The sequence below is a fragment of the Pogona vitticeps genome, chromosome 9, assembly GCF_051106095.1.
Source record: "Pogona vitticeps strain Pit_001003342236 chromosome 9, PviZW2.1, whole genome shotgun sequence".
NCBI classification, from domain to species: Eukaryota; Metazoa; Chordata; class Lepidosauria; order Squamata; family Agamidae; genus Pogona; species Pogona vitticeps.
The window spans coordinates 10,725,940-10,749,592 of record NC_135791.1 but is presented as its reverse complement, the minus strand read 5'-3'; the positions used below and the strand labels follow the sequence as shown (position 1 = coordinate 10,749,592).

At 44.1% G+C, this 23,653-nt stretch overlaps 1 protein-coding gene across 3 annotated transcripts in view; it reads left to right on the top strand.

Moving 5' to 3' along the window:
* Positions 1–19,059, top strand: part of TMEM200B (transmembrane protein 200B) — a 49,915-nt gene extending 30,856 nt beyond the window's left edge. For 2 of the 3 annotated variants that reach the window (XM_078380182.1, XM_078380181.1), the window contains exon 2: positions 11,964–19,059. In XM_078380182.1, the coding sequence (XP_078236308.1) occupies positions 11,971–13,335 (1,365 nt within the window). In that variant the 5' untranslated portion in view covers positions 11,964–11,970 and the 3' untranslated portion in view covers positions 13,336–19,059. Of the gene's footprint in view, positions 1–3,507; positions 3,649–11,963 lie in introns of all 3 variants that reach the window. The other variant, XM_078380180.1, reaches the window with a different exon arrangement.
* Positions 19,060–23,653: the final 4,594 nt, after the last annotated feature.

Here is a 23,653-nt window from a genome sequence, read left to right as displayed (position 1 = left end):
CATCATTTCCTTTGGGACAATATGTCAACCATTGTCGAATCTTTACCAGAAGATAAAAAAGTACTCACCCAAACCTTTCATCAAGAAGGTCTTTCCGTTGCCAAACAACAAATGCTTTCTGCTAGGCACACGGTAGATGCCACAGCAAAGTCAATGGCCATTTCAGTAGCCTTTCTCTTGGCTAAGGACAGCTGGCCTGGCTGAGGATGCCCGCGCATGTATCGAAGACCTTCCATTCGATGGGGCAGGCCTCTTTAATACTGAAACTGATGATATTGTGGGAAACATGCAAAAGAAAAGATCAGCAGCTAGACATTGGGGAGTTTATCCATCTTACCAACAATGCCCCCGACAAAATCAGTGGAGATGACCATACAGGTCATATCAAAAATTCCAACGTGATCCTCCAAAACAAACATCTTATATATCCTATTTCAGAAATCAAAGAAACAACCCATTACTAGGCGCAACGACCGCAAGGCCAAACATCACGTTTGACACTCCCATGACCGAGATTGGACACCATTCCACCCACTCTGCCCTCTGGAAACACCTACCTGTCTGGAAATTCATCACTTGCTACTGTTCTATGTTTTTTGCTTCATCTCAAGTCTAGAGGCCTTTCCCTCTCTTCCTTGAGAGTTTACCTCTTCGCCATAGTTTCTTATCAGCCCCCTAACTCTCCAGCAGCTGATTTCTTCAAGCATCCAACATTGAAATGTTTTCTTAAAGGTCTATCTCATATCTACCCAGATACCCACCCACCTTCCCCACAATGGCCACTAACACTAGTACTGCAACAACTTACTAAAGCTCCTTTTGAACCTTTAGCTTCAACTGATTTACGGCTACTTACCTTTAAAACAGCTTTTCTCATTGCCATCACTTCAGCTCGACAAGCCTAGTGATTTAGTGGCCTTATGTCATGACTATCCTTATTAACAGTTTTTTTCTGGACATAGTCAAACTATCCATGAATATTTCTTTCCTCTCCAAAGTCGTATCTCAGTTCCATCTCTCTCAGCCGTTTATCCTTCCTTCCTTCTTCCCGTCACCATCCACAACTCAAGAAAGAATCCTCCATACTTTAGACGTTAGGCGAGCCCTTGCCTTTAAGTCCAACGCACCCAACCTTTCAGGCATTTATTTCGAGTTTTTATAAGTCACCAACCGCCTACTAAAGATCACCAGGTGATGTCTCAAACTATATCTAGATGGGTTGCTTCAACCATTCACCTCGCATATCAGCTGGCACACAAACCAGTCCCGAAGTTGATTTGCCCTCACTCCACCAGAGCAGTGGCGACCTCTACAGCATTCCTACATGGCGTACCTCTTCCAGATGTCTGTGCCTCTGCCACCTGGGCACAGCCCTCCACTTTAATCCAGCATTATAGACTTGATCTCCGGCAGAAGTCTGATGTGGCCTTTGGGCATGCTGTTCTAGCCTCTACCTTGGTGTGACACCCTACCTCTGGGTAAGACAGCTTTTTAGGGTGTGATTCACAGAGGCCGTGAAGAAAAACAACAGGTTATCCACCTGTAATTGTATTTCTTCAAGTGGACCTCTGTGATTCACAATCCCGCCCGTCCTCCCCACTGTCATGCCATTCTGCTTAATGTAGCGGCGGTTGACACAACTGAAAGGGAAGCCTTGGCACCAATGTACTTATATGAGGGGAGAGGGGCCTTATTCTAATGTGTTTCTTACAGCCGCAGAAGCTCTAGTACTTTCCGATGAGGGTCCGCGCAGGCGCAGATCACCCAGGGTGTGAATCACAGAGGTCCACTTGAAGAACTACCGTTGCAGGTAGGTAACCTGTCATTCTGGTTGTGATAATAAGTTGGGGAAGAGGTGAATCATGAACTCTCTTTGACCTTTTCTTGTGCTTATTAGAAGAATGGTAGGGCATAAATTCTTGCTAATGAATAAATAAAAATTCCAGAGTGTCCCTGAGCAAATGATAGGAACATCTTAAAATCCTCATTATAGGTGTTCCCTAGGCAATGTAGATAAACTGTACACTTGAAATTCAAGCCAGCACACTTTTGAGTAATTTAACACCCACACTTGGAATTGTGCTATTTATTAAGACTGAATCCTCCTCCACCACATTAGAGTGTAAGTGTGGGGGATGCGGACTGTAATGCGGGGATCAGAAATACGGAGTGTACTCCCAGAAGTCTTCCTTATGTTCCTTTTCAAATTCAGCCCATCCTGCTTCTGATCTGAGATGGATCCAGTCCTGTTTCCATGGGTCTCTGTTATCCAGGTGAAGAAGCCAGGTGTTTTCTAGGTCAGAAACAGTATTCGGAAGAGGGTATCCCTTAGCAGGAACAGGGAAACAGCTTCCTTCTGTGTGTGAGAGAGAGAGAGAGGGGAGGGAGGGAGGGAGGAAGAGAGATCGCACCCCCCTGCTCAATGCAGGAACCCAAATAAAAGTATATCTGACAGATGGTTGTCTAATTTTCTCTTGAAACACTTCCAGCATTGAAGCGCTCACCGTGATTGCCTGAAATAAATGCTGGGTGGGACTAGAATGAAAAATGGGCAGGCCTATCGCTTCTCTATCTCTCTTTCTGCCACCCTCTTCTCCTCCCTCCTGAGGGCCACCTCCCTGTTTTCTGAGTCAACACAGAGATTACAGTGGATTTGTCATTGGAAGGAGAGCTCCCTTCAGATGTTACACTTGGTGGTTTGTTCTAACAGGAGGTAAGCCCTTGCTGGCTTTTGTTCGGACACTGATAAAGGGAGATAGGCCAGTGAGATTCCTTTGCAAGTTGATTGTGCAAACATGGCAGCTTTGAATATCTGCATATCTGGAGGAAACTTGTTTGGATAGAGCAGTGATTCCCAACCTGGAGTACCAAATAACAGCAGGGGTATGAGCTAGGACATATAGGGGTATATGAAAAAAAATTGAATAATAGCGGGAAAAGGCGCGTACATCAAAAGTGTAAGACAAGATACAAGTAAAAAGTTTTGAAATTAATTGAACGTAATGAAGAGTGGTCGGCGGGTTTTCTTTGTTATTTAATCTTGAGAAAAGCTCATTTTGTTATTTCGGTGAACGGTGGGGAGTCTCTCCCTAAGCAATGTGTTGCAAACATGCCAGTACAGTGTACATCTTTGGCAGCACGCCCCTCTCTGCCTTAGCACTCTTCTCTGCTTTACTAACACTGAAGTGCTGTTGCACTTGTACCAGTGTATATAGAAGTGGCCATCTCAGTCAGTCCTGTGAGGCCAGCAAACTGTATTCATCACAACTATTTTGCTGATATGAAGGGTACAATTTATGGAAATGGGCTGCCGATTGGTATGCAATTTTAAAAAAGATTTGGAACCACTGGGATAGAGGAAACATGTGTCTTCTTTATTTTGGCCCTCACTATCTAACTCTCTCTTTCTTCCACACCCATACCACCCACTCACCTGCCTACCTTCCTACGTTCTTCTTTCCTTCCTTCCTCTCTCTTACTTTCTGTGCTGCTTTTCTGCACTCAAAGGCGGTGGGTCTTCAGAAGGCATCCCCTCTACCACATAGAGAGCAACAAGACTACCATTCCCCAGAAGCATTGCGGCAGCTTCCTCCCAGGAAGCATTATAACAGGAAACAAGGCCTAGAAGAAAGTCTTGTCCTTATCCAGGTGAGTGAAATGAAGGTGTCTATGTGTTTATGGGCCAGAACTCCCAGAATTCTGCCTAGGGAATTCTTGGAGAATTCTGGAAGCTGGAGCCCTCCAAAAAGAGAGAGAGAGAGAGAATTAAAGCACCATTACTGTTTTGAATGGCAAATTGAATAATTCATCAGCCAGCGTGTCCCCTGGTCTTTCTGACTTAGGGGGATTTGGGGAAATTTCTTCTCCTGAAGTAATGTTTCCAAGCCCTAGTGGGTTTTCATTGTGCACCAGCCCCATATAGTATGGCCAACGGTGGGAGTTGTAATCCAGCACCAAGTGAAAGGGGTTCAGTTCCCCCCACCCCTTACTGTAAAGGAATTTGTTTGGCTCTTTATTCAATTTCTGCTCTCTCAGGCTCAATTCCACCTGCTTGTGAGCCTCTCTGGTATCATATATAATGTTCAGTATACTTCATACTAGATAGATTAGCCAAAATTTGATGGTCTGGATTAGGAAACTATTAATTCCCTTTTAAAAAAAACACTCTGAAAAGCATCTCCTGCAAATACTGAAAGTTTAAACAGTCAAGGAACTGAACTGTTGTTGTCTTCAGCACTGGTAAGAATATTTACATTTCTGTTGCACTTGTCATCCTAGCAACTGTCACACATTTTAGCCCCTACAACCAAAATAAAAAAAAATGCATAAGTATGGATGGGCAGGATCTAGCATTTGGTCACAAATAACCACTGAAATCAACTGCCAATTTTATATTTAACAAGGTTGTGTATGCCTTGCTAAAATGTGGAATCAATCTGTTAAATTGAGCGACAATGTCAAAGAGTCCTAGAAGTTAATGTTTGATTTTTTTTTAAATATGTGTATATATATTTAAAAAGCTTATGTAACCTTTCTTGGGAATTCTAATAATAAAATTATGATCTTGAACTCTATAAAGAGAGCAGTCTTTGCCAAGCAAAGCTTTCTTTTGCTTTCTCTCTCTCTCTCTCTCTTCATTTGAACTTTGTTACTGCCAGATAAATGAATATTGCTTTCAGGCATCACATTAATTCTGTCTCCCAGCAAGGGCCAAAATGATGTAGCCTGTCTGTGACATTATTTGTCTGCAATTCTTCCCCAAGTTATTCATCCTTTTGGCACATTCTTTTTTGTAAGATTATGGCTTAAGTACACATGAAGAATAAGTGTGAGACAGTGGGTTGAATCCACATTTAGTCAAACTTGAAGGAGATTGATGGAAATCAGTGGGACTTAAATTCCAGTGGTTTTCCTGGGTTTACTTGAAGTGTGACAAAATTCGCATCCAGCCTAACAGTTCTATTATTCGCATCACCATCAAAGGTTTAGCAGTCACTCTCAAAAGGATGCCACTCAACTTTTATTTATTGGCTATTTAGGAACTTTGGGCCACTAGTTTATTTGGGCCACTAGTATTATACATATTGCTGTCCTTATGTGCTGTCAGGTCATCTCAGAGTTATGGCGACCCCGTGAATCAGCAGTCCCCAAATTGTCTTTTCTTCAGCAGCCCTGCTCACTTCTTGTAGACTCAAGCCTATGGTCTCCTTTTAGGGATTCAGTCCATCTCCTATTCGGTCTTCCTCTTTTCCTGCTGCCCTCAACCTTTCCCAGCATTGTTGTTATTTCCAGAGAACCTTGCCTTCTCGTAATGTGCCTAAAATAGGACAGCCTCCATCATCATTTTGCCTCCAGAGATAGTTCAGGCTTGATTTGCTCCAAGACCCACTTATTCATCTTTCTGGCTGTTCAGGGTTTCTATAAAGCTCTCCTCCAGCATCCTATTTCAAATGAATCATTTTTCCCCTATTGTAATAGAGGTAGCCATGTTAGTCTGTGCAACCATTATCAATAAAAGCAAAACAGAAATAAAAGGTAAAAAAGACAAATATGTGGTGGTACCTGAAAGACTAACTTTTATATTTTTTTTTACTGTGAGGTTTTGTGGACAAGTCCACTTCATGGGCTTGCCCATGAAAGCTTACATTGAAAAATACATTAGTTAGTCTTTAAGTCGCCACCAGGTTTTTGTCTTTTTTTAACTTCTGTTTTGCTTTTACCTAGAATTTCTGTTCTGTCAGTTTACTGTCCAGCTTTCACACTGTGGTGAATTGGGAATACAAGAGTGTGGATGTTCTTGGTCTTAGTCTCCAGTGACAAATCCTTCATTGCTGTCCTTCTGAGTCTCAGTCTTCTGATTTCTTGGCTGCAGTCTCCATTTCGATTGATGATTGAAGCAAGGCATACAGAATCTTTCACTATTATACAGTGATAATGAAATCAACATAATCAGTACTCTTAACTCTGAAGTATTGCATCCTTCAAGAATCGCAGAAACACAATTTGGAGAAGTTGCTTTTTAGACTCTAATTTCCAGAACTTTCAGCTGTTCGTTTGGAGATTCTGGGGATCATAGAATCATAGAAAAGTGAAGTTGGAAAGGGACCTACAAAGGCCATCAAGTGCAAGACTCTGCTCAATGCAGGAATACAGTGGTGCCTCAACTTACAAACGTCCCGACATAAAACTGTTTTGAGTTGCGGCCAGCTCTGGCTACAAAATTTTGTTTCGACTTGCAAGTTACAAGTCGAAGCAAAATTACAAGTTACAAGTCAGAGCTTCGAGTTACAACCAGAAAAAGGCAGGGGGAAAAGGCAGGGAATTCAAATTGCTAACCGTTGTTGGCAAAGAGGCTGCTTCTTTGTAGCTCTTTTGCCCCAGCGGTTAGAGTGTGCGATTGGAGGAGGCTTCGGACTGCCTGGTAAGATGCTGCTTTCTACTTATTAAAAACTGTTTTGGGTGGGTTTTGCAGCGTGGTTTTGGGCTGGGTGGTGGGATTATGTTTCTATGCTTGATGGGACTTGCACGGTTTGTTTTTTGGTGTTTTTTTCCCATTTCTGATGCGTCTTGCGGGGTTTGTTCGCTTTTTGGGTCCCTCCCTTTCCGATGGGTCTTGCACAGTTTGCTTGCTTTTTGCTTTGCTTTTTCCTCATTTCCGATGGGTCTTGCACGGTTTGTTTGCTTTCTGCTTTGCTTTTTTTGCTTTTCCCAAAGGTCTTGCGTGGTTTCTTTGCTTTTTGCTTTGCTTTTTTTTTCTTTTTTTCTTTTTGCATTTCTGAAGGGTCTTGCACGGTTTATTTGCTTTTCTCCCCCCTCCCGGCTACATCGGATTAATCGCGTTGCTGATGGGTAATTTTGTTGTTGTGATTTTTTTTTCTTTGGCTGGAATGGATCAGGTTGCATTTCAGTGCATTCCTATGGGAAATGGTGCTTCGACTTACGACCATTTTGAGTTATGACCAGAGTTCCGGAACCAATTAATTTCGTAAGTCAAGGCACCGCACTGTACAATCAAAGTGTACTGTATCTGCCAGGTGATTATCTAAGTTTTTCTTGAATGCCTCCAGTGCTGGAGCACTTAATAAACGTTGTCTTTATAAGTAACTTTTGCTAGCTCTTCCCAGAAACGATGGTTACATCTGTGAAAATAACTGGCTTTTCAAAGAGGATGAGCTGCAGCAGAATTAGCAAAAAGAGAACTATCAAATATTGAAAAAATAGTGTCATGTGCCTTGTGTTGCTGTAATCAGTGTGGATGTGCATAACATTCTCATAAAACCCATCAAGAGGAATGAGTTCTCTCGGAGAACAATCTCTCCTTGCATGACCTGACAGCACTTGAAAGTTTGCAGTGAGGCTGACTGATTTTGCCAAAAGTTTGGAAGGGTTGGTACCACCTACATTGTCAGCAGGAGATTTAGTAGCTTAATGTAACTTGATAAGGTAGGTCACATCTCAGATGGTAATTAAAGTTAGTTATCCTCAGCAGAGGGCTGAGGGGACAAGTGTATTAGAAGCAATTGAAGGCTGAAGAGAAGGAAAATAATCTCTGGAAAATTCAAAGGGAAGCTTTAAAATGTGTTATATATTTGTCTGCTCACTGGCTCTTGGAAGAGACAAAGGTTAGCTGCAGGAGCAACTCCATCATGAGGCATAGCTTAACTTCATCTTGCTAAAGGATTAGCTGTATTTTTCCAAGACCTCTTTGAATTGTCATCTTTTACACGCTTCTGTTCTTTCTCTTTGTAAAAACTCCCTCATAAAAATTATGATAGCTTGACAGTTTGAGGTAGGAAACCTCTTTTCATCACAAAGCTTGTACACTTAAAATCCCCAGGAGACTAATCACACCTTAAAACGATTAGAAAGCAAAGCAGACACTTTTTCTGAACTTAGCTCTCTTCTCATCTCTATTAACTCCAAGTTGTCCCTGTTTAGCTTCTCAGACTCGAGTTCAAACTTTGCCCAAAACATGCAACATGAATTCCACCATAGTTCAGTGTTTCTATGTATGTCTATGGCCATTTATACAGTGGTGCCTCGCTTTACGACGTTAATTCGTTCCAGCGAAATTTCTATAGAGCGACAACAGAAATAAAGCGAAATTTAAAAGCCCATTGAAATGCATTGAAACCCGTTCAATGCGTTCCAATGGGCTGAAAACTCACGGTCCAGCGAAGATCTTCCATGGGGCGGCCATTTTCGGTGCCTGTGCAGCGAGGAATCCATCCCTAAGCACAGCAGAGGGCCATTTTCTTCAGCCGGCGACCATTTTGAAACCAGACGATCAGCTGTTTTTGATCATCATAAAGCGAAAATCGGTTCTCGAAGCAGGGAACCGATCATCGCAAAGCGGAAAAACCCCATTCAAACCATTGTTTTACGATTGCAAAAGCGATTGCAAAATCCTCACCATCAAGTGGATTCGTTGTTAAACGGGGTAATCGTAAATTGGGGCATGACTGTACACATATTAGACCTGGGCTATTACAGTCATATCTGAACAACAACAGAGGCCAGTGTTTTGAAGGACTTTCATAAAAGTGATGGATCAAATTTGTTTTGTCTTGCTTCAGAGGATAGGATCCAAACCAACATTTCTCCTGGGTGTGTATTGGCTTATTAAGCTCCCGAGACTCACTGTATTGCTAGATGGGTACCTTATCTCATCCTGTTTGCTGCTTATACGAGGAGGTGGCAGCTGGTTTCAACACTAAGAGTCTTCTGTTCACACCTTTCACAATCCTTACTTTGACTCCACAGAAAGACATTGTTGTGTGGCACTACACTAATGCTGAACAATGTGAGCGTTCATGTTTCTTACTCTGGATTTGGAATTAGGATGTGATGAGTACAGGGAAAATATCCAGTGACTATCATGTTGAAATTTCCACTAGGCAGCATGCTGTAAGACTTGTTATTTTGAAAAACAAAATGTTTCATGGAGACAAAATGAGTTGGAATAGTACAGTGCTGCAGCGCAAAAGCACTACTAAAGTGAAAAACTGAACTACACTTGTCCAGTTTGTATTCTCCCTACACCACGGCAACAAGAAAGATGTGCAAGTTAAATTTCTGAATTCAGTTGTCCAACATTATACGTAGTCTACGTAAGTGTAGACATAAGTGGTATCCCTGCAAATTAAAGACCTATAATAATAATCTTAGAACTGTATGGCTTTAGGAGACTGAAAATGATGGAAGTGATTGCAGAAGAGAAACAAGCCTTGTTTAGTGGTGAGATTTGCATTGTAGGTGGAGCTGGTATGTGTTATGCTCCGCAATGAACATCTTTTAGAAGGGAAGAGGCACTAGCCCAGAACTTTACTTAAATATAAAAATTAAGTGACCTAGTCATATTCAAAAGCACATTACCAGCCCCACACTGCCAAGATGCCACAAAACGCCTAATCATTAGCAGTGCCGGTCTTGTTCCTGTTGCATCAAAGGAGAAGCCCATCTCCTTGCGTTTGGTCTGTCATGCTAGTTGCATGTGGACTGAGGTTCTTCTCTTGTCTCTATAGAGTGTATGGCTTTGCCTTGTGTAACAGTGAGTTTTATTTTAATCCCACTCCTTCTCCCTACTTTTAGCCCCTTTTATCTTCACAACAATCCTGTGAAGTATGTGAGCAGGAGGGGGGGGGGTGTTGGCCGGAGATCATTTGAATTTCATGTCTGTGTCAGGATCTGAGCCCAGCTTTTAAAGCAGTTTCGCCACAGCACCATTTTAGTTCTCAAGTAGAATCAAGGGCCCCCCTGTTTTTGGCTTTAGGACGTTATGGAAGTGGTTCCAGCAGATAAACAGCCCTTGTTTCGTGATCAGATAGGCATTGGCAAAGGAAGACTAAGTGTGTTATGCTTTCGGCCGACAGCATTGCTGTGAATTAAAGACCTGTAATGATCTTAGAGCTGTAGATCTGGACAGGGACGCTGTGGATCATCAGGTCCAGCTTCTGTCAGGGAGGCACAGAGGGAGGAACTGATCTACCTGCCAGATATCTAAACCATGGAGCTATGCAGCAGATGAGACCTGACAAAAAATATTATTTTTCACAGCCCTAAACAAGTCCTGCAAACTAAAGGTCATGGCTTTTTTTAAATTAATCCATCTAACTCATATGTAAAATCCTTCCCTTATCCTGCTACCTTCAACTTTTCTTAATTCTGTTATATTTTCCAGTGAGTTGTGTCTTCTCATTATATGTCAAAAGTACAGTAATCTCAATTTAGTCATTTTAATTTCATCATGTCTAGAGCAGACTTATTTATCTTTCTGTGAAATAGCTAATACTTCTTCAATACCATATTTCAAATGAATCAATATTTTTCCTGTCAACTTTATTGTTCCAGCCTTCACACCCAACTAGGGTGATCAGGAACATCAAAATACGTACTGTGCCCATGATCTTGAACTTGGTCTCCAGTAACACATCCTTACTCTTAAGGATCTTTTGTAGTTACTTCACAGTTGCCCTTCCCAGTCTACTGAGTTTCCCTTCAATTTTGTGGGTTTGGTAAATAAGTGAATTAAGGTATGGAAAATCTTAAACAATTTAGATTTTTTTTCCCATGGTCCACACTGAAGTCATGCAATTCTTCTGTAGTCGCTATTTTGTCTCTTTAATGTTCACTTGTTAACTTGCTTTGACGTTTTTCCTCTAACCTTCATGAGAAATCGTTTCAGATTTTTGCTATTTTCTGTCAGAGATGTAGTGACATGGCACATCTTACGTTACTGCTATTTCTTCCTCCAGTTTTCACTCCTCCTTCATCTGAATCTAAGCACGCTATTTGAATGCCAGCCTTGACAGAGTCAGCACGTGGATCCTCCAAATCCGTGGACTTAACAGCAGTGCTTGAAACGAAGAAGGATTTATTAGAACTTGACGGGGGGGGTGTGTTCAACAAAAACTGGCTGTCTTGGCTGGCCAACGTCAGGCCTAGTTATCTTCATTAGTCCTGGCTCAGTCTAGGTTTGTTCCACACTCCAAGTCAACTGGACTGGGCTATGTGAGTTTCTGCCTGGCTTACTAGTGGGCATCATGTGGGAATGTGGTGGCGCTGCAGGTTAAACCACAGAAAGCCTCTGGGCTGCAAGGTCGAAAGACCAGCAGTTCGAATCCACGCGATGGAGTGAGCTCCTGTCGCTTGTCCCAGCTCCTGTCGACCTAGCAGTTCAAAGGCATGTAAAAATGTGAGTAGATAAATAGGTACCATCTCAGTGGGAAGGTTTAGTCACGCTGGCCACGTGACCACGGAAAATGTCTACGGACAAATGCTGGCTCTACGGCTTGGAAACGGGGATGAGCATCGTCCCCTAGAGTCGAACACGACTGGACAAATTGTCAAGGGGAACCTTACCTACCTTTACCGTGTGGTGCTGGAAATGGAGGCATGAGGAAGTGAAGGCCTGTATGCCCACATGGAGAACTTGAGGCCTCAACAGGGTACAGATCTGGTACAGCGGCTTCTACTGCTCCTGAAGTCAACCCTGGTGTTCCCTGTGTTGCATCCTCCTCCAGTGTCACAGTTATATCAGGGTCAGCTCCCCCAGACTAGACCCAGGTTGTTGCTGTGGACCCTGCCTCTGGTAACATTCCCCCAAGTAGTGCAGGCATGGTGATGGCGATGGCTACACAACATGGATCTATACCTTTTCCTGATTCACACAGATGGGTTTACTGCAATCTACAAAGGACAGAGACATTTCCATGTGAAATTCTTTGGTATGCTCCAGTATCTGGCATACACTTGCAATGTTATCGCTAATGCCTCTTCCTTTTCTGACTTTAGAAAGGGAAGAGGCACTAGAGAAAAGTTAATTGTTTTAGGAAAGTAATTGTTTCAGGGTGTACTTTGACATGCCATTTTCTAGCCAAGTGAGAGGTGCCCGGAAGCCTGTGTTTGAGTGTGTTTTGTGTTAGTTAATATCTTCTCTTTTTCTTCTCTCCTGTGGTTGATAGATGGCCCATGGACGACATGATTGTAATGATGACAGCTGGAGATGTTGAAGCTAAAAGCACCATGAAGAGTCACAATCCATCTGGGAAGAAGCCAACAAGAACTTCTGCTCCTTCCCGATGGCATAGGGGCAGGTTTCGGCGAAAAGTGCCCTCCGAAGTGACTGTGAAGGGGCAGCTCCGGATGCGCTCACCCTCAGGAGCTTTTGTGATGGTGGGTGTCTCAGTGGTCCTGGTGGGCATGACCATTGCTGTCATTGGGTACTGGCCTCACCGTACAAGATCTGGAGGTAGCAGGCTGGGGAACTCCAATGCCACAGATGAGATCAAGAAGGAAGTGAAAGTTTCCTCCCACCCCATTCCTCACAGCGAGAAGCTGAAGCTGGTTGGGCCTGTTATTATGGGCATTGGGTTGTTCATCTTCATCTGTGCCAACACCATGTTGTATGAGAACAGAGATATGGAGACCCGCTTGCTGATGCAAAGGGAACTCTATTCCATGAGCCTGAGTGTCCCGCAAGACACAGGCCAAGCAAGCAGTTACTTTCAGAGGAAGCCAAGCCCATCTACCGTCCAGGCCAACGCAGAATGTGTAGAAGGATGTTACGAGGTGGATCTCTCTTCCGGTGGGTTCCTGTCCTGTTCCTGCCCTGTAAAGAAGTGGAGCAACAGTTACAGCTCAGATAAACTCCACACCCAGCTTCTTCACCACAAAAGCGTGTCACCTTCCCTCTCACTCTTGAGTGTCCACTCGGAGGTTGGCCACTCCATGCCAGAAAATCTTGGCCTCTCCTTTGCCCATGGAGATGAATCGGTCATCTCCACGGCTGTCAACACCCTCTCACTGCCTCTTATTAAGCTCAATAACCGTCTGTTTGAAAAACAGGGCATTTCTCAGGTAATTGTCCAGGAAGGCACTTGTGTTAGATTGCCAGAAGAGAGGGAAGAGATACTAAGGCTTTCGTGGACTCTTCTACCTGGAGGCAGCAGTGTGGCTCCCCTAAAAGATGAACCCAAGGGCAATCATATAGCTATTGATATGGATACAGAGTCCTCCTCAGCCACTTCCCTTGAGAAGCTCTTGCATCCTATAAATGTAAAGAGGGAGTTCAGTTCAGGCACCGAAATCTCTACTTCAGGTCACTCCAAGTCTTTGGATCTTGGCCAGCCAGGAGTGGTGCTCGTGGCACCTGTCAAAGAAAGGAAGCACAGGAGTTGGCCGAGACTTGACCACATGGGTTTAATCAACTGTGCAAAACTGGAAAGCAAAGGAGAATCTTCCGACAGGCTTTTGGAACTAACACGAGAGCCTCTCAGGGAGAAGAGCAAAAAGTCATCCAGGGAAGTGGTCATGGATATAGGTTCTGGAGTCTGATTCCATGTCAGAGGGATTGTGGGTGCGGTGGTTGTTCCTTTCTTTTTTATTTTGCTGCATCACACTGGGCATTTCCAAGCATGGATCTGTGTCTTATGACTTTGCAGTAGCAGCTGTTTAGTCAGCCAGCTAGTACTCGGACCCCAAACTGGGCTACGGAAGCATAGCACATCGGATGCTGCTCAATGGATTGATTGATTGCTCAAGGTCCCATTCCTTCCTTGCCTTATGAGATCTGTCTTCAACCCAACCCACTCAGTGTACGTGGGAGAATCTGTATTTTGAAATGGAAACTGATTACAGATTTAGTGAGTTGGAGTGGGGGAACTGCTGCTCCTCATCCAGACTTCCCTCTCCACTCTGTCCTCATCTGAAGCAGAGCTTGACAAAGTTATCTTGTTTTGGATTACAGCTTCCAGAACTCCCGGACCTGGGCAGGGCAAGCTAAATAGAGGACTTGGGAGTTTTTATCCAAAGAAATAACTCTGCCGAGCTCTCTTTCAAAAACTCATTTGTAAGGACCCCAGGGAAACGTTAGGTGTAACTACTAGGGTTCTAAAATGATAAACTGGTGCCTCCTAAAGTCATAGAGATGTGGTTTTAAATGTTATGAGATTATAGTTTTATACTCAGAAGCTTCTTTCTAAGCTCTTTTGGGAGCCAAGCAGCAATCCCTACTTATGGTCTTTTATCCTCAGGTAGAAGAGCAAGGTTTTTAAAAAAAGAATCATACACTTTAATTGCGAATCTCATTTTCAAGTTCATCGTTTGCAAGTTCTCTCCCCTGCCCAACTTTAGAGACTCATTGGGTTTTTTGCAGTAAAACAAGCTTATTAGCAACAATGGTTGTGTCACTGTTGTGAAGATCTTGAGTCAATAATCATGCCTTAATTATAATTTGGAACTAATTTTTCCCCAAGGGAAGTTTCCCAGTTGACTGCATCTGGTCTCATCTCTTTAGAAAACACAATTCCTTTTAAGAATGGGAATAATTGGATGCCATCACGTAGTTTCCAACTTAGAGCAACACTTTCCAAGGTTTTCTAGGCAGATAATTCATAGAAGTGGTTTACCATCCCCTTCTTCTGGGGGCACCCTGGGACTGCGCAGCTTGCCCATGGCTACACAGGCTGGCTGTTCTCCCAGGATTCACAGTGGAGAATCAAATGCGCAACCTCTGGTTACACAGCCAGATACCTAAATCGCTAAGCTATCCAACCATCTTTTCTTTTAGTCCTTTAAAAATGGATTTTTATGACCTGGTGAATTCCTAGAGTATGGGAAAGTCAGAAAGTCAGATTTCTGCTGTGAGCCAGATGACGTAAGGCCTTTTTTCACAACCCTTTGGCCCTTCACTACCAGCCCCTCCATGTTAAACCAACTTGCTTGGTTGTTTCTAAAAGCATGTCTTGTTTTTGAGAACTGCATATTTCTATAATATTTGGGGATGGGGGGAATTAAGGAGAACGTCGGGGTACAAAAGGAACTTAGGGACCATATTGCAGCCTATGAGCTGCTTAATTCTGAAACCTGACAGAAAGGAATGGGCACCCTGTGCTATCTAGGTCGCCGTCAAAAGTGTTCACCGGAAGACTTCTCAACTTTGGTAATAGAGCTAGCTGGTTTTTGCCTTGTCTGGGCCTTCCCCAGCCAAGAAGAGCCTGAGAGGAGAGAAACAACCACAAGGCTTGCTGAAAGAGCTCTTCTCCAGCCAGCGCTTCAGTCAGAGCTGGTTTTGACCCATCAGGCTCTTTCCATCCAGAGAAGGCCTAGGTTGGGTAGTGCAGCGTCCAAGGCACTCAGCTGGCTTGGTGACCTCCTCTGCTTAGGGGAAAGGCCAGAGAGAAGCAAAGCAGGCTCTCGCTGAAGCAGCTGCCTGATTTCCATTCCAGCTTCAGCCACCGTTGCCACCACCCACACCTGCTCCTGTCTCAGAAGAGAGGTTCCTTGTGTGGAGACCGCGCCACTCTTTCCTCTCTTTCAAGCAGGGGAAGACAAGGGGGGGTAGTTATGGCACATGGTTTCAACTCCCCCCCCCCTTAATTTATTGTTGAAGGTAGGGCTTCAGAGACAAGGAGCAAATCTCATCTCTCAGACCCCTTAGATTAAAGGAGCTGGTCCGGTAGACCTGATTTAGCCCCCATGCCCTTGTCCTGAATTAACACCATTTTTTAAACACTGCCAGGCTAGAATATGTGGGCATTCCCTGGGAGAATTTCCCTTTCCTTGACATGTCTGGGATTTGCACTGAAGGACGTCGTTTCCCCCAATCCTTGCTTGCTGGAATCCATGCCTCAATGGTGCCCCTATGGCAGGACTTTAGGGCAAATATCCGGAGCCAAACTCTGCGGAATGTCCCTGAAGGACCTAACACAGAAAGTAGGGCGATTTTGAAGTCAGTGAAGCAGTTCACTCCCAAATTCCCATTTGGAGATGTAAACCCACAGAGTCCAGAATTTTGGGGGGGGGGGGGCAAAAGATAATGAAGTCTAGAATTTAAACTTACCTAAATGTGCCATTGCCGGGCCCCTTAGCAGAGAGTGCTTTCGTTTCCCAAAGATCGAAAAATAAAGCTCTGACAGTTCAGACATAACCTGAGAACAGGATTTTGGCTGTAGGACTTTCCCAGGATGATGGGGATGTGCTGTACCCAGATATTGCACTACCTGGCATGCAGGGGGTGGGGATTAGGAGAATCACAGAAGGATAATTGCAAAACCAGCCATCCATAAATGCAGGTAACCTACCTGTTTTCTATGAAGTGATGCAATTGTATTATTTCTTAAAAGCCATTTGGGTGGGATACCTCATGTTCTTTATAGTTCTCCAATGAAAAGGGCTGAAAAGAAGGAAAAAAACTTGAATGGATTAAAGTAGGTCAACCTTGTTAGCTCCAGGTTGGATTCGGAGGGGGGGGGGGCTGTGAGCCACATTCCTTCAAGTGCCCACCCCTTCAAGAGTGGATGGGCATTAGTGAGTCTCCTTGATGACAGCAGCCACCATTTAAATTTTTCACAGCACCTGCTGATGTATAGCATTCCTGCAGGGTGTTCTGGGAAAGAAGCTTTAGGACTAGCAGACCCAGCAGCCCAAGGGAGATCAGGAGATAACAGATTGGAAGGGAGCTCAGAGGAAGCCTTAGTTCGGAGCCCTGATGATACCAGGAGTGGCTCACAGACTCCCCATTCCTGGTACAAGTGGAGAAAGAGCAGGGCCAGTACCATTCCTATTTCATACTTGATGGTCCATCAAGATAATTTCAAGCAGGTGTCCCCAGTGTTTCTCATCATAAGGTCTGTCTCCACTATATAGAGATGCAACTTCTATGTCTCTTGGCACCATCCTGTGGGATTTGCCAGCCTGTATCCTGTTGCAAGTCTTAACTAGAAGAAACCCTTTGACTCTATGGGATTTACACAAGTGTTTATTAACCATTCAGCAAGTGGGTGGGAATGATTCTAAATTAAGAAAAATGAAAACGATACTGGGCATTGCTGAATAATATAAAGAGTTCTGTACTTTTAAAAAAAAAACTCTAATGCACTCCTCTAAACAGAATTCTCAGTCCTGGGGATGCATGAGTTCGATCTTAATCTGCTTTGTATCTGAATATTTGCTGTGCATGTTGGAACTGCTGTGCCACAAGCTGGTTTGAAGGTTGCCTGAAACACTGTGTTCTTAGATTCTTGTGAGGATTTGTATGTTTCCAAATTGGAGCGCAATGTGAATGGTTGAAACAAAAGACTACGACTGGGAATGAGGGGCAATGTGTTGCGCCTTCAAGAATGGGGTGGACTTTCAGTGTGTAGGCAAAGGTCCTGCTTGCTTTCTTCTTTCCACTTCTATCCAGCAACTATGCTGACACCCTTCCATGAATCCACCACGAATCAGCAGCAGGAGGAGGCATTGCAAGATAACAGAAAATAGATCAGGTGGAAAAGAAGGATTATCTAAAGTGTTACTTTGACTTATCTAATCAAAGCCCTGATGAGAAAGTCAACCATACATCCCACGATCGCACATGCACCCAATCCAAAGTGTAATGAAAAATTAGCGTAGCAACCTAAAATGGAAAAGGAAGAACATTCTAGAATTCCGTCAGTCGAGTAGGAAATGTAGCATACTTTCTCTGCTGTGCCTGGATGGGAAACGTCTGCTTGATCAGGTAGACATAAACAATCTGAGGAGTTCAGTGTAAGTGCTCCCCAAGGGCTCAGCAGCTGGATTTCCTTGCACTAGTGTTTGAGCTATCTATCTCTCCTTCCTTCCTTCCTTCCTTCCTTCCTTCCTTCCTTCCTTCCTTCCTTCCTTCCTTCCTTCCTTCCTTCCTTCCTTCCTTCTAGCCATCTCCTCCTTCCTTCCTTCCACAACAACTGCCACCAAATTCCAACCCTCCAGTTTAGACATTTCTAACCCCCCCCCCAAATGCTGGGATAAACTTCAAGGATTTGAATTTGTTGGGGGTGCCCTAACTGATCCAAAGATAACAGGATTTCTGGAAATTACTCGACAGCAGACCCTGAAATGTGGTATCAAATAAAACTTAAAATTAGAAAACCTGGGGTTGTCCAAGTGTTGGATTCTAGCTCCCATCGCCACCCGCCAGCCTCAACCCATTGTTAGGAGTTATGGGAGCAGTCATCCGAGATCATCTAGGTCAGTGGTTCTCAAACTTGTGTCCCCAGATGTTCTTGGACTTCAACTCCCAGAAATCCTGGCCAACACAAGTGGGCAAGGCTTCTGGGAATTGCAGTTTAAGAACTTCTTGGGACCTCAGTTTGAGAATGACTGATCTAGAAGGTCTAGAGCAGTGGTCCCCAACCTTGGGCCTCCAGATGTTCTTGGACTTCAACTCCCAGAAATCCTGGCCAGCAAGAGGTGGTGGTGAAGGCTTCTGGGAGCTGTAGTCCAAGAACATCTGGAGGCCCAAGGTTGAGGATCACTGGTCTAGAGAGCATATATTCCCAGCTCTGCTTTAAGCAAAACAGCATTCTATTTGAGTACACCTTATGGAGGTGCATTTCTTTCACCTTGTAAGGAGACTGATTATCTGCATAACCAAAGCAAAGCAAACATCTGGTTTTCATTTTTTCTTGTAGTTAGATTCCAAGTGTTTTGTCACATTCTTTCTGCATTTTCCCCACTTCCTTTGACATGACCTCAACTCCCTTCTGCCGTTGGAAGTGTGTCAAGCAGAACTTTTAGTTCTTGATGTTTCAAGGAAGGGGTAGCTGGGGAAATCTTGCTTCTTTACCTGAATCACTTTTAACTGAAGCAGATTACAAGCAAAGACTTTGGAACTCAATTTTACTTAATCAGAGTAAATACTGTATGCATAGGACTGTGCTGGCAATCTAAAACACTAAAGTTTCTTTAAAATCAACAAAGTTCCATTTTCCAATGTGAGTAACAGGCATGAAGAGCCTGATCCTGATAATTATTGCAGTTGGAGGCAGGGTTAAATCTCACATGGAGCATCAACCACATCATGCCATGCCAGAATACCAATTCAAATCAAGGGACCCACTCCTGAAAGTTACTAAGATCGCCCAAATCCAAGGCTCTTGAACTGCAATGTACCGTTTTCCCCATTGTCTTGTTTTCTTTGTATTGCTTGTTGCTTATTTTTTGGTTTGTTTTTGCACATTTGTCTTGAAAATGAAGCGAACAATCCATAGCCAAAAGGCAATAAAAAGCCATCTTTTGAGTCCCAGGACTTTCAAAGCTGATGTAAGGTTGTATTTCTTACTCATTCCTCAGGCCATTTCTGCAGCACTGTCTTGTGGTTGCTGTTTGTTTTAAATACATGGGAGAAAAGTGGGCCTTATTACTGGAAAAGAGATGAGCACCACACGGATTTTGCAAGGGGAGAAAGACTTCCTAGCACTGACATTCACATTGTTCTTTATTTTTAGCGGGCGGAGAACTTCTGAGCTCTTGTTTAAGCTGTCAGTCAGCTATCCATTCCTCTCGCTGGCTGTTGTAGTCCTCTTCCCATCTCCCGCTCCCCAAATAGATCTTTGAGTCTTATACACTCTGCCGGCACAGCGGTCTACATACCACATAGTTAAAACCAACAAATGCACAAAATTAAGTAATTGCATTGTAGTTCCTGTACTGTAGGGATACTTTTGTTCTGTGAAGCAGAGTGATCCCTCCAACCCCGGCGCCTCTGCAGTCAGGTGGAAATTATGGAGCTGTCACTGGAGCAGGACTAGTGCAAAAGCTTGTCCTAGGGGAGGAAATGCTTCTTCCCCCCTCAAGAGTAACAAATGCCTTTACTGTCCTGAAAGTTCAGCAGATGAGCTAGTGCATTGGGCGGTTTGCCAATAGACCCAAGGGCTTAATTTAGAATCAATTTCTAAATCAAATAACAGTCAAAATATACGAGGAGTCCAACTGGACAATTGCCCGAAAGATTTTTTTTTTAAAACACCACTGGATCTGGCTAATATTTCAGCAGTTCCCACTAAGAATCAACAGAGACTTCCATATTACTGGGGGTCCTGGAGGCACTCCTGGCCCTACGTTTCTGCAAAGTGAGATGCCCAGCTCAAGTGGCAGATGCTGGAACATGGCGGGAAGGCGTTGGAGGAGGTTGCTGTATGCCACAGAGCCTGGCCCTTCCCAGGTCCAGCTCCCCAAGCTACTTCTCCATTGCTCGTACTGAAGAAGAGTCAACTCCTATTTGAGTCAGCATCTGTATATGGAATGGGAAGGGGACCCCTTGTTTGCCACCTTAGGGAGCTAAATGTTTTGGGGTGTCTCCACCTCAAGACAAAGTGTAGGATGTTAATCATTTGTGCTGCGGTTTTTAACTCAGTTTTTAACTGTCTTGACTCAGACAGAGTCAAGATTGCCTGCAGGCAAGGCAGTCCCAGCTGTCCTTTGTTATTGACCACATGTTCACCGTTGCTTGGAAAAGGCATCATGTGACCCCGCCTGTTGTGGATGCCCTGGCAATCCTTGTGTGGTCTAAGAAGCACAACAAGAACAATGAAAAGCCCCAACAGCCCTGCAGCTGAATCTCTCTCTGCATGGACTGGATGGTTCTTCCATTTCTACTGAAAGCTTCAATAAAAATGTATGTGTGTGTGTGTAGGAATCACAGTGGAAAACAGTTCTCAGAGTGCCTCAATTATTTATTATGCCCAACACATTTTAGAAATGTTATTCTTTATTCAGGACCTTCTGCAAATGCAACAAACACAAAGCAAATGCAATAAACACAAAACATCAAAATGTTAATTCAAAGTGAGACAACACATTAAAATACATTTTGGAATATGCAAACTATTATAAGAAGTTGTTTTACAAGAAACAGAAGCACAGAACACTGCGCTTTTTCTCAGGAAGGAGAACAAAGACAAAAAAAAAAGACTTGGTTTGCTTACTTTCTTACTACATTTGGGGTGTCATCCTTCAAGGGCAGCTGAGCCCCAAGGGCCTGGCCGGTGCGGATGCCGGGTGCCAGGCAAATTGAAGCTCTGAGAGGTTGCTTTCGTACTGCAAGTTGCCAAACCATTCTGACTGCATAGCTATTCTAGGGTGGGGGTTGTTGGGGAGTTGAGAGCTGTAATCTGTTTTTTCAGGCAGAGAGTTGTACAAAAGTGGATTCTCCCAGCACCCTTCAAGGCAGAGAAGACAAAGCAAAGGGCACAGAGGCAAAGAAGAATGTTAAAAAGTGAACAGGCACAGTGGAGGGAAGAGAGACATTTCTGTGGTGGTGACCTACAAAGTGTGTGCAGTGTTTGTCTTCGTGCCTGAGAGGAACACAGTGTACACATGCAGCAAGAGGATGAAACGTAACCAAGACGCGCCACTGAATCCACACTCTACAAAACGAAGAGAAGTGGTTGTAGTAGGAGACTCCCGATTGTGTGGGACTGAAACAGAAATACGCCAAGAAGATCCATAGATCTTCCAGGTACGTATGCTGTCTTCCTGGAGGATGGCACAAAGATGCCAGAAAGTTAGCCATCGCTCGTATAACCCACGGATACAGATCCCTTTCTTCTCATCCGTGTTGGAACAAATGACACAATCAAGAGGAACTGCAAAAAAATCACATCAGACTTTGAAGCTCTGGGAAGGAAACAAGAATTTGGGGTCTCAGAGTCTTACTTACAACTCTAAACAGCCTGATTTCAGCAAATAGAAGTGGAGACGTATCTAGAGCTCCCCAAGTTATAAGAAAGGGGCTTGTTTAAATACTTCGTATCCTTCAAAGTATTTTGGATTGGTTACATTTTTGACTTAACATTTAGATACTAAGTTATTTTTTAATAGCCCATGAATCAGGAATTCTGTTTCTGAAACATCTTGGACATAACGCAACAGAGGTCAAGTATTATTGAGTTGCTCACTCGTTCCTCACTTCCAAGCGGCTTATGAAGAGTCTTCCCCTTGTGTTGATTTTGTAGTTTGCTTTTTCATCAGAAATACAGCTTGAGCAGCCGGTAGGCCAGACAGTCCCCACCTGCAGGCTCATTGGTACCAGAAAAGGCCTGCTACACAAGGAGTGGGACGAAAGGACAGGCAGAGGGGGGATATGCCTGCCACAAAAACCACCATCTTCCCCCCATGACAGTTCATGCTCTGGAACAGTTCCAGAGCTCAGTTCATGCTCTGTGGCAGCCCCGCCAAGGTGCCACAACTTGATTTTTGCTTCCAGCGGTGGGGAAAAGGTTACTTGGGGTGTGTGGGCTAGGCAAATAGCAAGCACTGCATGCCACTTGCGCTCCCAGAATCCCACAATCGACCTGGCCAGTGTCTGTGCCAGCTCTGCAATTCTGAAAAATTATACTCCAAAACCAAACATTTCCTGTCTCAGACCCTTTCTGGAAGAGAAAAATAATTTCCCGCCAAGAACTTGGAAAAATTGCTCTTTTCAGAACCAGACTCCCCCATCCAGCTGTCTATGTCTGAATAGGAGCATGTTTCATTTAGACCATTTTTTTTTCATTCATTGATGTGCAGAGGCCAAAGGCGAAAGCAGTGCTGCTTTTGCGCAGAAGGCCTCCAGACGCCCAGGGTTGCCATGGCAGATCCCGGGATGGCTCTTCTCAGAACTTGGGTAGAAGAGGAATGTCTGCCAGCTGCCACAAAGCCGTGTCTGCTTAAATGCTCCCTCCTAGGGATTCCTTTAAGGGGACATCCCAGAGTCTGGACTTCGCATGTCCCAAAATGTTTTCCATTCCTTCTCAAAATTAGTGAGCAAGCAATGAAACCTCTAGTTTTACAAGGTCTTCCTTACATTCCTCTCACTGCATTCCTCTCGCTGCCCCTGAAGATGCCTTATTGTATGCATTTGTCTCGGGGAACCTTTGATTCCCCAGGTGTTTGACTACAGTTTCCAAAATCTTTTACAACTGGCCATGCTGGGTGAGTTTAATTCCTCCTGCTTTACTGAAGGAATGGGCAGCAACAGGAAGGGAAAAAACTGTGTGGTTCAGATGCCTGCCTCTGCCTGCTGTCCGCCTGGATGCCCTTGTGCTACCCTTTCATCTCCTCTCACGGCCCTTGTGGCCTCCCTGCAGGCCCTGCCCAGCTCTTGCGACCGTGCCCAGTCTGTGTGCCCTGTGGTCCCAATTTATCCTCTCTGGACTTTCACAATTCCCTTGGAAAACATCTCCACCCCACTGAGGGCATACACGGCCACCCCCACTACCCCCCATTTTGGGAACTAGTGTGATGCACTGCCCAAGAAACAATTACCCTGTTTTCCCCAAAATAAGACCTAAACTGAAATTAAGCCCTAGTATGATTTTTCAGGATGCTTGTAATTTAACTCCTACCCCCAAAATAAGCCTGTTAAATAAACCCCCGCCCTCCACCACTGTGTACCATTGTGCAGCAACCAGAAGATGATGACATGACTGTAAAATAAAACATATCCTGAAATTAAGTCCTAATGCGTTATTTTGGAGCAAAAATTAATATAAGACCCTGTCTTATTTTTAGGTAGGAATTGCAAGTTCGGAAGACCAGCAGTCGTAAAATCGAATCCACGCAATGGAGTGAGCGTTTCCCAGCTCCTGCCAACCTAGCAGTTCGAAAGCATATAAAAATGAGAGTATATAAATAGGTACCACCTCGGTGGGAAGGTAATGGCGTTCTGTGTCTAGTTGTGCTGGCCACGTGATCACGGAAACTGTCTTCAGACAAAACGCTCTATGGCTTGGAAACGGGGATGAGCATCGCACCTTAGAGTCGGACACGACTGGACAATTTGTCAAGGGAAACCTTTACTTTTACCTAGTGCATAGGACAGAGAAATTTGAAGACCATTTTATCGTCTTCTGCATCTCTCTCCAGT